This window comes from Manacus vitellinus, unplaced genomic scaffold, assembly GCF_001715985.3.
Source record: "Manacus vitellinus isolate BGI_N305 unplaced genomic scaffold, ASM171598v3 ctg7180002428297_pilon, whole genome shotgun sequence".
Lineage (NCBI taxonomy): Eukaryota > Metazoa > Chordata > Aves > Passeriformes > Pipridae > Manacus > Manacus vitellinus.
The window spans coordinates 1825-15100 of NW_021937713.1; the positions used below are offsets into that span (position 1 = coordinate 1825).

Below are 13276 nucleotides of genomic sequence, written 5' to 3' on the forward strand. Positions count from 1 at the left end.
AGGGGCCATTGTGACACTGCAGAAGCACATGGAATCAGGAGGCCATTGTGGTACTGCAGGGGCTCTGGAAAGAAAGAAACCCTGGGCCATAGTGGAATTTCATGGAATCAAGAGACCATTGTGACACTGGGGAATCTCATGGAAGAACAGGAATCCAGGGACACTGTGGGACTTCATGGAATCAAGGGGCAGTTTTGACACTACAGGGCCTTATGGATCCAAAAGAACAGAGGGAAATTGGGAATCTCATGGAACCAAGGGACATGCGGGGCCTCATGGAAAAAAAGGAACCTTGAGACATTTTGGAAGCTCATGGGACAAAACGTTCATTGTGGCACTGCAGGGCCCCGTGGAAACAAAGCAACAGAGGAGCACTGAAATGTGGTGGAACCAAGGGGCCATTTTGACATGTGGGGCCTCATGGAAGAAAAGGAACCCTGAGACATTTTGGAAGCTCATGGAGCCAAGGGGCCATTCTGACCCTGAGGAACCTCATGGACTCAAGGGGCCACTGTGACACTGCAGGGCCTCATAGAACCAAAGGAACCCTGAGACATCTCAGAGCCTTTGGCTGTGCTGGACAAGCTGGGAGGCAGAGCCAGCTGATGGTGCTCCCTGCCACTGACCACCTCCCACAGACGCTCCTGTGTGGCCATGGAGGGGGCTCAGAGGGGCCCTGCCTTGTTCCAGAGCTGGGACATGGCTTTGGGGGCTGCTCTTGATCGACCTGTGGAAGTTCACTGAGGGGAACACAAGTCACTTGCAAGAGTTTTCCCTGTACCTGCTGTGTCCCCTGGGCTTGCAGAGCTCTGTTTGCCCCTTCACAGCAAGATTTAGTACTTGATATCTGGGTGACTCCACCCTGGGCAGGATTCTGCTCCAGGGCTCCATTCCCTGCTGACTGGATGGGATTGGCTGTCCCTGCAGATCCTCTGTGCTCTCCTGCACTTCCTGAGTTCCTACAGACAAGTCCTCACCTGCCATCAGAGCCCTCACAAGCTGCAGAGCCCCAGGCAGGTGACTTGGAGACCATTTGTCACCTCCATTGGCCATCGGCCACCAACACACAACATCTGAACCAGCCCTCAGTCCCTGCAGTCCCAGTGGGTCCCTGACCTCACTGCACTGTCTCCATGAGAAACAAGCAAAGCAACAAGACTTTGGAGAGTCTAATCCTTGGACTTCTTCTCGATATCAGTGTTGAGAAAAGACCTCAGCCTTCAGGAAGTGCCTGAAGGGGAATCCCTTTGCTGCTGGAACTGCTGTTGTGGAGCCCAGCCCTGTCCCAGCAGTGCCCAGGGCCTGTCCCTGCCTGTGCTCACAGGCCTGACCCACAGCAGGACAGTGACTGAGCTGCCAGAGCACTCAGGCCTTGGGCACGGACAGGAAAGGAGAGGGTGGGAGTGCAAAGACAGCAGCTCTGAACAGACACAGTGCTGGTGCTCCCTGGCAGTGCTGGGACTCTTTTCCTCTCTACATCTGCAAACATGGAAATACCCTCCAGCTTCAAGGGAGGTCTTGAGGAAGAATCTGGAAAAAAGAATTTGTGTCCTTTCTTACACTCAGAGATTGTGATTCCTCATGTACAAACTAACACAGGGAGGATGTTTGACAAATATCTTTCTGCACAAACTTTTATTTTGTTTAAATGCACACAAAGCATGATTCCTGATTTGTATATTTTGTGGGTCAAAAAGAAAAAGAGATAGACAGTGAATTCTGTATGGGATGACGAATAAAATTTCAGTCTTAATGACATCAACAGAAGTAAAAAAACAGGAAAATCCCCACCACCACTATTAAAAGCTTTAGAAGGCAGGCTGGGCCCAAAATGAGTTATACAATGAGTGTTCTGCAGAAGAAAAGATGGAGTTTATTGCTTCTCAAAAAACATGTAGTCATCATTTTCCTTATGGCATCCCTGAGCTCCTGGTTCCTGAGGCTGTAGATGAGGGGGTTCAGTGATGGAGGCACCACCGAGTACAGAACTGACACCACCAGGTCCAGGGATGGGGAGGAGATGGAGGGGGGCTTCAGGTAGGCAAATGTGGCAGTACTGAGGAACAGGGAGACCACGACCAGGTGAGGGAGGCACGTGGAAAAGGCTTTGTGCCGTCCCTGCTGAGAGGGGATCCTCAGCACAGCCCTGAAGATCTGCACATAGGAGAACACAATGAAAATGAAACAACCAAACATTAAACAGGCAATAACCACAGTCAGCCCAAGTTCCCTGAGGTAGCCTGAGTGTGAGCAGGAGAGCTTGAGGATGGCAGGGATTTCACAGAAGAACTGGCCCAGGGCATTGCCCTGGCACAGGGGCAGGGAAAATGTATTGGCTGTGTGCAGCAGAGCAGTGAGAAAGCCAGTGGCCCAGGCAGCTGCTGCCATGTGGGCACAAGCTCTGCTGCCCAGGAGGGTCCCGTAGTGCAGGGGTTTGCAGATGGGAACATAGGGGTCGTAGCACATAATGGTGAGGAGGGAAAACTCTGCTGAGATGAAAAAGGCAAAGAGAAACAGCTGTGCAGCACATCTCATGCAGGAAATGGTTGTGGTGTTCTGGAGGGAATTGTGCATGGCTTTGGGGACAGTGGTGCAGGTGCAGCCCAGGTCTGTGAGGGAGAGGTGGAGCAGGAAGAAGCCCATGGGGTGTGCAGGTGGTGGTCGCAGCTACAGCGCTGAGGATGAGGCCCTTGGCCAGGAGGGCAGCCAGGGAGATGGCCAGGAAGAGCCAGAAGTGCAGGAGCTGCAGCTCCCGCCTGTCTGCCAATGCCAGGAGGAGGAACTGGGTGAGGGAACTGCTGTTGGGCATTTGCTGCTTCCCAGCACAGGGACACTGCTCAGAAACATGAAATGACAGGGAGAAGTTAAGACAGCCCCCTCTCAGCAAAGCCAGTGCAGTTTTCAGGGAAATCCCCTCCAAGTCAAGGCATTTCTTTTCTCTGCTTTGTGCTTTCTGAGAGTGCTGTGAGGAGCAGGAGATCTGCCCATGGTGCTGCCAATGACTCAGCTTTGCTCTGCTGCAGTGCAGACATGGAGCTGGTTTGGGACAGCTCTCATGATCACAGGGGATGTCACATGGAACCCAGCTTTGATGGAAAAGTTCAGTTCCTGTACTGTTGTCCTGGAGCAATTTGGGCTGCAGAAGAAAGGCAGAGAGTATCCTTAAAATAATTTTGAATGGGTTTTTTTGTTACAATCATAATATCTGGTTATTTAAGGGCAAATTTTTCTGATGACAAATCTGACGAGTGTTGAGACAGGACAGGCAGAAGGGCTGAGCTCTCCCTTGTTTATTGCAGAGCCAGGAGAGCTGCAGTGGCTCTCAGTGTGTTTCCCTTCTGCCCTGCACTTTCCCTTGGGCTGCCTTGAAGATGACTTCACACACAGATTCATCTTTAAAAACCCCACCAAGATCTGTGCTGAGAGCAGGGCAGCCCTGCTTGAAAGGTCAGCTCTGTGAAGTGTCCCCTGTGCCAGCCCAGAGGTGCAGCTGTGCTGGACAGAGCAGGACAGGAGCCCTCCTGCAGAGAAGCCAAGGGCTGGGACAGGAGAGTGCCCACCCCCAAGGGAAGGCTCAGCACTGCCCAGGATCCTGTGCTCATTTCTGAGACTGCCTGAAATGTTCATCTCTGAGAGTAAAAGAGTTGGAATTTCAGTGCAGCCTCCTGAACTGAGAGAACAATGTCTGTGCTACAATGCCTAAGCAGGAAACACACCTCAGGACTAATTCCTTTCCTGTAGTCCCTGTCTTTTCTGAGCTTTGCAAAAAATTCTCCATTCAATGTGGTGTAGTGGTCTGGAGCTGTGAGCAGGTCTGACCCTGCAACAGGGAGACATGGAAAAGATCCTCCCTCAGCTGCCAGGTTTGCTCCTTGCCCACAGCCCTTCTCCCCCAGCCCTGGCAGCAGCTCCCCGGGCTGGCTGAGAGCTGCCCCTGGCAGGCAGCAGAGTCCCTGCCCAGCACAGCACCCTGGGCTGCAGGACCCTGCTCTGCCCCACAGCCCTGGGCACCTCTGCCTGCACCCCTGGCTTCACAGCTCTTCCAAACTGCCCCAAAACAGCCCCTGCTCACCCATCCCATCAGCTGGGGCTGGGCCAGCTTTAGGAGACGCCTCCAGGAGCTGCCCCTGCACTGCCCTGCAGCCACTGACTCACCGTGTGCACCCTGCCAAGATTCCTCCTGCAGGGAGCTCTCAGCCATCCTGCCAGTGCTGAGCCCCTTGAAGCTGTGTCTGTGCCCTGCTGGTGTCCCTGAGCTGCCCTGGCAGTGCCCTCAGCCCTGCTGGGCTGTGCAGAGGAGCTGCTCACCAGCAGAGCTGTCTCTTTGAAGCTCTTCTGGGTTGCCAGGAGCTCCCTGTGTGCCAGGAGCCCGGCCCAGCTCAGCAGCACAGCAACAGCCTCAGGCATTTCATGACCCTCAGGGGGTTTGGCATTGTTTACATGAGACTCAGTCCCTGAGAGGAAGTTCAAACAACTTTTCAAGAAGTCAAAGTGAGATTGAAACACTGAAGTTTCTTGTAGTGCTAATGAGTCCCATTGAGGGACACAACTGAGAACATGTCCCCAGGTTCCAGTTAGAGCAGAAAACTGCAGACAGTGATGACAAGGATGGACAAGCAAGGGAAAGGTGGCTCTGATGCTGAGAAAACCTGGATGTGTTTCCTTAAGCCAACGGGCCAAGCCCTGAACCCAGCCCCTATGAAGGCAGATCCTGTTCCTGCCTCATTCCTCAGGGCTCTTCCTGGGGCACTGGGATGTGGGATGTGCAAGGCCAAGGGCAGGACCATGGGGTGGCACCTGCCAGGCTGCTGAGCAGGGACAAGGAGGCCATGAGGCCCCAGGGCTGCAAGGGCCACTCCCCTCCTCCTGGCATCAGGGGCACAGACAGCAGCCATGGCCAAAGACCTGCAGAAGGTGGCTCTGTCAGGGCCTTTCAGCTTCTCCCCATCCCTGTCTCCTCTCCAGCCCAGGCTGTCCTAAGGTGTCCATGCCCTGCCCCTTTCCCTGCAGGCTGTCGTCATCCCCCCGGCTGCCCCACCTGGTTGGCACCTTCCTGCACTGACATCTCTGCGTCCTCCCTGGCTCTTCCTGCACACACAAAGCCTTGGGCTCATCCAGACTCCTTCTGGGTGAAGTGTTGCAGCACAACATTGCCCTCAGAGTGAAACTCCGTTCTCTTTGTTTCCATTCTGGATCTGTCCAGCTGAACTTGGCATTGTTTCTTTATTTCTCATGCTGTTTCCTGCTATGACATAAGGATCCTTCATCTCTGAAACCCCCCTTCAACCCTCTCTGGCTACCCCTGCACTGTCCTCAGTCTCCACACCATGGAGCCCAGAGCTCCTTAGTCCCTACAGAGTGGTCATGGGCTTGAGGCCTTCAAATCTTTTCTTGGGAGATCCCTGGGTACTCTCTAAGGTGTTTGCAGATGAACACATGGTGCTCACAGTCTAAGGAAATCACAGGGATACGTTTTACAAAGGCCTGTATTGGTAGAATATGGGGCAATTGCCTTAAACTGAAAGATTGGAGTCTCATATTGATAATAGGGGTCACAAGTCCTGCCAGCAAATCTGCTCCAGTGTGGGCTCCTCCCTGGGCTGCAGGGGGGTCTCTGCTCCACCCTGGACTCCCCCACAGGTCACAGGCCCTTCAGCTCGAGTTCACGTGGAGTTCCAGCCACCAAGGAGCCCCAAACTCTGACACACAGCCAGGAGCCCCAGACAGCACCAGCAGCTGCAAATTTCAGCAGCACATCCCAGACACATCTGTCAGTATCTCCAACACTCCCAGCCCCACCCTGGACACCAACAAAGGCTGTTGTGGTTTCACCCCATGCAGCCCCCAAGCCCCTCCTGGCCACTCCTCACTCCCCCACCAGCAGGACAGTGGAGAGAACTGGGAGAGGAAAAGCTGGAAAACTCGTGGGTTGAGATAAAGACACTTTAATAAGGACAAGCAAAAGCTGCACACAGGAGCAAAACAAAACAGGGGATTCATTCCCTGCTTGCCACGGTTGGACAGGTGTTCAGCACCTCCAGGAGAGCAGGGCCCTATCCCATGGAATGGTGGCTTGGGAAAACAATCTCCATCACTCCAAACCTGTCCTGGCTATGTCCCCTCCAACCTCCCCCACACCCCAAGCCCCTCCCCAGTGTGTCTGTGCGAGGGGCAGGAAAGGCCTTGGCTCTGGGTAAGCTCAGCACTAACAAAACCACCTCTGTGTTCTCAAGCCTGTGCTCAGCACAGAGTATTGTACAGTGTAACTTTATTGCACAAGTTAACTGAAAGGTCCATTGTGTTTTTTAGCAAGTCAGCGAGATGTCCCCCATGATCAGAGCTGAGTTCCTCCTTGGCTTGGCCCCATACTGCAAGATGGACACAAATACCCCTGAAACACAGTGGGAGAGGTCGTCCATAGGGGTGAGAAAGATGATGGTGAGAGGAAGATTCTGTGGGCAGGGGTCGCTGGCCCCTTGCCCTACAGCAGGGCATGCACAGACTGTTGCTATCAGGTGATGAACAGGCGGGGTTTGGCTGCCACTCAGGCATCACCTTATACTGGGTACTGGCCCTACGTGGTGTAATGTGGAGCTGATAAAATGGGGTGTCAGGACTGCTGGGGTGAGCGATCCTCATCCTGCCATGGAGACTGTGTTGTTCCATGGGGACGCCCGCTAAGCACGGGCACCGACCAGCTGCTGCAGATCCTGGCAGCCCTGGCCTGTCTGTGTGGGTAAGCACAGTTTATTGACAGGAAGCAACTGAGAAAGCAAATGTTTTATATCCTTTTTTAATATCCTTGTAATTCTCTTTTTACTAGTTAATACTGTATTAAAAGCCACTCGTAGTATTGTTTTAATATCCTTTAAATGTTTCTTTAATTCCCTTATTACTAGTTAATGCTATAATAAAAGCCGTTCATAGTATTGTATGAATGCCAACTGATAAAGCAGTTATTTTGTGTTCTTTTTTAGCTTTTGATTCTCTTTGCTAGTTTTTTATTCTTACTGCAATATAAGATTTTTTGTACTGTTTGAATGTCTGTTGTACTTGTCTTTATTCCGGGCATGTATTCAAATGAACTAACACACAGGGGCACAGCTCTTTGGGGCAGGAGACGAGCAGCAGCCTTGCCAGGACTCGGGGCGGTGGTAGGTCTCCTTGGGCCGGGACTTGCCAGAGCTGCTGATTTGGGTGCAGCCCTGGCCAAAAAGCTGCCAGCAGCATTGGTGCCCTTGCCCACACCTTCCTTCTTGGTGTCAGCCCCCTGTTTAGGATGGCCACCAGCCAGCACTTCTCCCAAGGAGGCCGTGCCAGCTTGTGTGGAAGGCCCCGTGCCCTTCCCGCTGCGACTGAGTCGGCGGCCGAGGGGGCTCCTTGTGCTGCCGTGAGCAGGCACAGGAGGGGAGTGTTTGCTCATTTCTTGAGCTGTTCCTACAGTTCAGGTCCAGCCAGATTAGATACTTCAGAGAGCAGATTCCCTCCAAGGTGGGGCAGGTTGGCGGGGCTGGGGGAGGCCCCAGGCCACGTGGCACTGTGTCCCAGGGCCCTTTGTGACACGCTGGGCATGGCCGGTGGGATGGAAGGGGGCAGGGTGTCCAAGGGCCCTTTATGACCCGTGGTGACAGAGGTGCTGCTGGTGACACGGCCACAGTGTCAACAGTGCTCCTCGGAGCAGGCGACGGGCCAGGACGGGACAGAGCGGTGCTGTGCGGAGCCCCCGCGCAGCCAACTCGTGCCTTGCTGACCCGGAGCATTTTGGAGGATTTTCTCACTTTCAGGTGACCTCGAGGCATTTCCACAGGATTTGGAGACCCGGAGTTTCTCCAAGGTGTCTCTAATCCCTGTGGCAGGTGCCCTTGGGACCCTTTTGCAGGACTTGGAGACCCGGAGCTTCTCCGAGGTGTCTCCAATCCCTGCGGCAGGTGGCCTCAAGGCCATTCTGCAACTTAGGGCCCGGAGCTTCTCCGAGGTTCTCTTTCTCTCTTGCAGGTGCCCTGGACACCAGACTGTGGCATGGCAGGGAGACGCTTCAGCCTGCTCAGGCTGTTCCGGAGGAAGAAGGAGGAGGAAAGCCCTGGAGCTGCTCCAGCACAGCAGCCTGAAGAGGTGCAGCAGGTGCAGCCCCCGCAGGAGGGTGAGTGCTGGAGCTGGGCCACAGGGCTGGTGGCTGCAGTCCCCTTGACCTCATCCTGTCCCATCCCATATGGACATGCCCAGGGAAAGGGAGGGGGGCAGAGGGGCCAGGGCTGATCTCCTGGCAGCCATGCTCCATCCACTGGGCACCCTGGGGCTGGCCCTGCCTGCTCCTGGAGCCCAGGCCTGGGCTGTGTTCTCCGGCCTCTCCCGCACACCCTCAGCTCTGAGCGCGCTCGCTCTTTGCCAGGTGCAGGCCAGGAGCGGACAGAAGAGCAGCTCCGTGCCCGTGGCCGCTTCCGCAGGGCAGCACAGGTACCTGCAGCCATCCCCGCCTGGGCTGGGCCTGCTCTCACTGCTCAGCCCAGCACCGCTGTCGCGGCCCTCCAGGGGACATCCCTCTCTTCCCTGCCCTTCTTTCTCCTGCAGACATTTATGAAATTCATGGGCAGTCGGCGTAGAAAGTCCAGGGTCACACCAGCTGATGTCCAGGCCCAGCCTGACACCATCCCGACCCAGCTGACAAAGCCTGATGTCAGCACCGCGTCGACTGCTGTCCCAGCACAGTGTGACACCACAACCAGTGATCACACAACCCACTGGGACACCACGTCAATCGATGATGTGTCACACTGTGACTCTGTGCTGCCTGGTCTCACGGAGGAGGCCGACGCCAGAACGACGGAGGGCGTGGCGAGCACTGAGGCCGCGCCTGTTCAGCGCCTGGTCGATACCCCCAGCCTGGACTTTCTTGAGGAGAGAGCTGTCTCTGCTGAAGTAAGCAGCCTGTGGCCCCCCAAGCTGGGTGTGCTGGGCCCCCTCAGCCTTTGAGGCTGGCACAGTGTGCTGGGAAGGGAAGCATTTCTCAGGGGAAGTTGGGCAAGTATCTAACTCTGGCAGCTCTCCACCTCTCCCCTGTGCATCCTCCAGGCCAGACTGTGGGACCTGGGGACCTGGGGCTGCTCAAGGCATCTCCAGTCCCTGGGGCAGGTGACCTTGAGGCCAGACAGTGGGACTGGATGAGGCGAGGCATTTCCCAGGCTTCTCTCTTGCAGCTGCCTTGAAGGCACGACTGCAGGACTTGGGGAGCCAAAGCTTTTCCATGGCATCTCTGCTGCAGGTAGCCATAACACCAGATGGAGACATGCAGCAGAGACCCCCCACGGTGCCCAAGCTGGCCTGGGTGAAGGAGGAGGAGAAGGAGGAAAGCCCTAGGGCTGCTCCAGCACAGCAGCCTGAAGAGGTGCAGCAGGTGCAGCCCCCGCAGGAGGGTGAGTGCTGGAGCTGGGCCACAGGGCTGGTGGTTGCAGCCCCCTTGGCCTCATCCTGTTCCATCCCATCTGGACATGCCCAGGGAAAGGGAGGGGGGCAGAGGGGCTGGGGTTGATCTCCTGGCAGCCGTGCTCCATCCACTGGGCATCCCGGGGCTGGCCCTGCCTGCTCCTGGAGCCCAGGCCTGGGCTGTGTTCTCCGGCCTCTCCCGCACACCCTCAGCTCTGAGCGCGCTCGCTCTTTGCCAGATGCAGGCCAGGAGCGGACAGAAGAGCAGCTCCGTGCCCGTGGCCGCTTCCGCAGGGCAGCACAGGTACCTGCAGCCATCCCCGCCTGGGCTGGGCCTGCTCTCACTGCTCAGCCCAGCACTGCTGTCGCGGCCCTCCAGGGGACATCCCTCTCTCTTCCTTGCCTTTCTCCTGTAGCTGGTTTGCAGATTCATCAGGTGCATTTGGCACGAAGAGGCCACTTTCATGGCCCATGGGGACACGGCAAACTTGGACCTCTTCAATGCCCAGACCAGCGCTGCCCTGTTGGATTTGCTTGTGGAGAACGGTGTCTACAAAGCAAAGCAAGTAAGCAGCCTGTGGCCAGGGCTCCAGTCCCCCAGGGATGCTGTGGCCCCTCACGTCGGCTGCTCTGGGTCCCCTCAGCCTTTGAGACCAGCAGAGTGTGGTGGCAAGGGGAGCAATTCTTGGGGGAAGCTGAGCAAGTTGCTGGCTCTGGCAGCTCTCCAACTGTCCCCCATGTCCCCTCCAGGTGCCGGCCATAGTCAGGTGCATCCATCAGTGGCTCACATCCAATGTGTCTGATGAGCACAGGCTGGACAAGACTCTTGTCCTGCTGACCGAGGCACACCCCACGGATGTTGCAGTGACCCTGCTGCGCTCTGCCCCAGCCTGTGACAGGTATGGGGCCCACCTGCCTTGAGGGCTCACCTGCCTTTAGACCCCATCCCCCTGGACAGCCTGTCCCAAATGGTGTGCCAGAGACATGGAGACTTCCCAGACACTCCAGCTCCTCTCTTGGCCAGCTTTGGCATGTCAGCCTCCAATCCTGAGGCCAGCCTGCCTCCCTGCCCCACAAGGCACCGTGGCTCTGTCACCTGGGCCCCGCAGCTGCCCAGGCCACAGCGCTGTGTCCCAGACCCCCCTGAGCCAGAGTTGTGACTCCACAGAGCTGCTCGCACCATGTGGAAGACGCTCATCTCCTTCAGACGGACTAAGGAGCCGGTGCTGCAGATCCTCTTCCATGTGCTGGAATACTGGCCAGCGCACAGGAGACGCACCTCTGATGGGGATGAGAGGGATGTCTTTGCCCTGGCTGTGAGTTTCTTGAGCTGACCTCTGCTCGCCTCCAGGTTGCCTCTGGGACGCTATTCCATCCTCCCTCACCACTGCTTCTCCCTGCCCCAGGCACTGGGCTGCAAGCCTGGCTTAGGGGCAGGTTCAGGGACACCAGGCTGGGGGATCCCCCTGTGTCTCCTCTGGCCTGTCCCGGCCACGCTTGGGCCCTGCCACATGGACATCTGGGCCCTGAGAGCTGTCTCTGGGTGCTTTGTCTTTGGCAGGCAACTGTGGCACTCTGGGAGATCATCCAGCTGTCCCACTCCTGGTGCCCAAGTGCAGTGAAGGACAATTTCCCCCGCCTCCTTCTGACTCTGCTCTTCCAAGTTTTCATCAGCACAGAGGAGATGTCAGAGGAGGTCGAGACCTTCTGGAGGCAATGCCGGGAGCAGCGCAGCCTTCCCCCCAACCCCAACAGGTGCTCCATCCCAGTCCCCTCTCCCTGCCACGCCCTCGGGGCTGGGGCCAGGGCTCTGTGCCTGACCTGGGCTGTGCTCTGCACACAGGTTTGCAGTGCAGACCGTTAAAGCCCTGCTGCGCCAGCTGCTGGATGAGGACGTGTTGATGGCGATTGGTCGCAAGTGTGGCTGGGACATGCTCCTCAAGGCTGACACCCACCACTATGCAGTGGGTCTGCTGGCCAGGTGAGAGCCCTTTCTCCCCACTGCCCCTGTCATTTCTGCCCTGTGCACAGGCCACCCCACACAGTACTCGTGTGCTGGGCCAGAGGGCCTTGGCAGCCAGGGATGGCTGAGCAGAGTGGAAAAGGCGGAGAGGGGCGGCTGCACAGGAGGAGCCACCTCCCAAAGTGCCCACGTCCTCTCCTGGGCTGGTGGCCAAAGACCAGGCCTGTGTGAGTCAGTCCCAGGAGAGCTTTGCCCACCTGGCTCAGGGTCTCTGGCACCTTTATTCCCCCTTGCAGGGAGCTGTGCCGTTTCTCCCGCTCCTTCTGCCGCAGCATCGCCGTCAGCCTGCTCCCGCGGCTCAGCAGGGGAGAGCCCCTGTGGGAACTGCCTGCCCTGGCGTTCCTGGTGGAGGTGAGCCTGATGGCGAGCGCTGCCTGGCCCAGCTGCCTCCCCCTCTCTGCCCTCTCACAGCCGCAGCCGCCCGGGACGGTGCCTGCACCCTGTGCTGCTGCCTGGGCCCAGCCCCGGGCGGGTCTGGGCTCCTGCCGGCCGGGCACCCCGTCACTGCTCCCTGCCTTTCAGGTCCTGCACTGCCTGAACCCCAGACAATGTGGGCCCAGCGTCCTGCAGATCATTTCCAGGCACCTGCGCAGGCAGTGCCCGGAGAGGCGTCGCCTGGCGCTCCGAGGCCTGCTGGTGCTCAGCAAGGCTCCCTCAATGGTGAGCAGGGGGCAGGGGCTGAAGCCGGGCCGGCAGCGTGCGGCTGTGCAAGGCAGTAGCTTGGCCTTGGCTGGCCTTTGGCAGCTGTGGCAGCTGCTCCCAGCTCTCCTCCTCCCCGTTCAGCTGCCCGACTCCTTTGGGACGCACCTTTGGCCTCTGGGCCCCGCGGCAGCAGCGTGGGGCTGCACCACAGCATTGTGTTCCACACAGGCTAAGAGCATCCGGAGCCTGAATGAAAGCCTCCTGGAGCTACTGCAGGATGCAGACACAGACACAGTTCAGATGACTCTCTCTGTGTTCATCAATGTGCTGGGCTTGAAAGTCATCGAAATATCCAGCCCAATTGCCCTGAAGTTGCTTGAGGCGCTGCGGCCACTCTTTGACAACGTAAGGCTCTGTGCCCCTCATCGTGGGTACTGAGTGCTGTCAGGAAACTTTGGGCCCAGTGTCTTTTTAGGCCTGTGCCCCGGTGGGCCTGGAGAAGCCAGTGCTGAGGTCTTTTCCTCTTCCTTTGCACCAGGAGCACAGCCAGCTGCAGCAGCTCTCCATGCTCCTCTTCCGGGAGCTGATGGAGGCGACAGAGAGGAGCAAGAGCCTAAAGCCACACGTGTACTTGAGTCTGGTGCCATTCTACTTCAACTGGCACGATGAGAACCAGCGTGTGGCAGAGGTGAGAACTCGTGGGCTCTGGTGTCCCCATGGCAGGAGGCTGCTGTGCCTCCTGCCCTGGCCCATGGTCGCCTGCAGCCTCCTCCTGGCCTTGGCGCAGGGATGCGGGTGCTGTGCCCTGGGCTGCGGTGCCATGGCCCGCTCTCTGTTGCTGTGCAGGCCTCTCGGAGAGCACTGTTTGGTGCAGCCAAGTTCCTGAAGTGGAGGGATCTTGAGAACTTGGTGACCATGGAGCAGCCATGGAGGTTTCCCGAGTGCCTGGTAAGGACGGCCCCAAAGCCCCAGCCCCTGGCTCCCCTGGAGCACCCAGCCCTCTGCTCCCCCCAAACCCGGCCCCAGCGGCTGCTGGCCAGGCCTCAGGGCTCTGCGGGCAGGGGAGCCCCGTGCTGGGGGCAGGGAGCGCCCGGCCAAGGGGCAGAGCCTGAGCCGAGCCTTCCCTCCGTTCCCTGGCGCCCTTTGCAGCTGGAAAAGGACAGGAGCCGAGTGGGCCAGTACGTGCGCCAG

General features: G+C 57.6%; 3 protein-coding genes across 3 annotated transcripts; 2 read left to right on the forward strand and 1 right to left on the reverse strand.

Annotated features, from left to right (window-relative positions):
* Positions 1-1836: 1836 nt before the first annotated feature.
* Positions 1837-2466, reverse strand: LOC108643198 (olfactory receptor 14J1-like). Its single transcript, XM_025896626.2, has one exon. The coding sequence runs from the start codon at positions 2464-2466 to the stop codon at positions 1837-1839; it is 630 nt and encodes a 209-aa protein (XP_025752411.2).
* Positions 2467-6321: 3855 nt separating this feature from the next.
* On the forward strand, positions 6322-10071 carry LOC112841470. Its single transcript, XM_029962626.1, has 8 exons — positions 6322-6438; positions 7996-8140; positions 8396-8454; positions 8569-8916; positions 9260-9410; positions 9660-9724; positions 9837-9982; positions 10065-10071. The coding sequence occupies exons 1-8, from the start codon at positions 6322-6324 to the stop codon at positions 10069-10071; spliced, it is 1038 nt and encodes a 345-aa protein (XP_029818486.1).
* A 1198-nt stretch (positions 10072-11269) lies between these two features.
* Positions 11270-13033, forward strand: LOC108643197 (maestro heat-like repeat-containing protein family member 7; the record flags this gene model as incomplete). The annotated part of the gene is made up of 6 exons (XM_029962660.1): positions 11270-11401; positions 11680-11794; positions 11966-12103; positions 12314-12490; positions 12669-12773; positions 12932-13033. Coding segments are annotated over exons 1-6 (717 nt in total), but the record flags the coding sequence as incomplete, so codon positions are not given.
* Between the last annotated feature and the right edge of the window lie 243 nt (positions 13034-13276).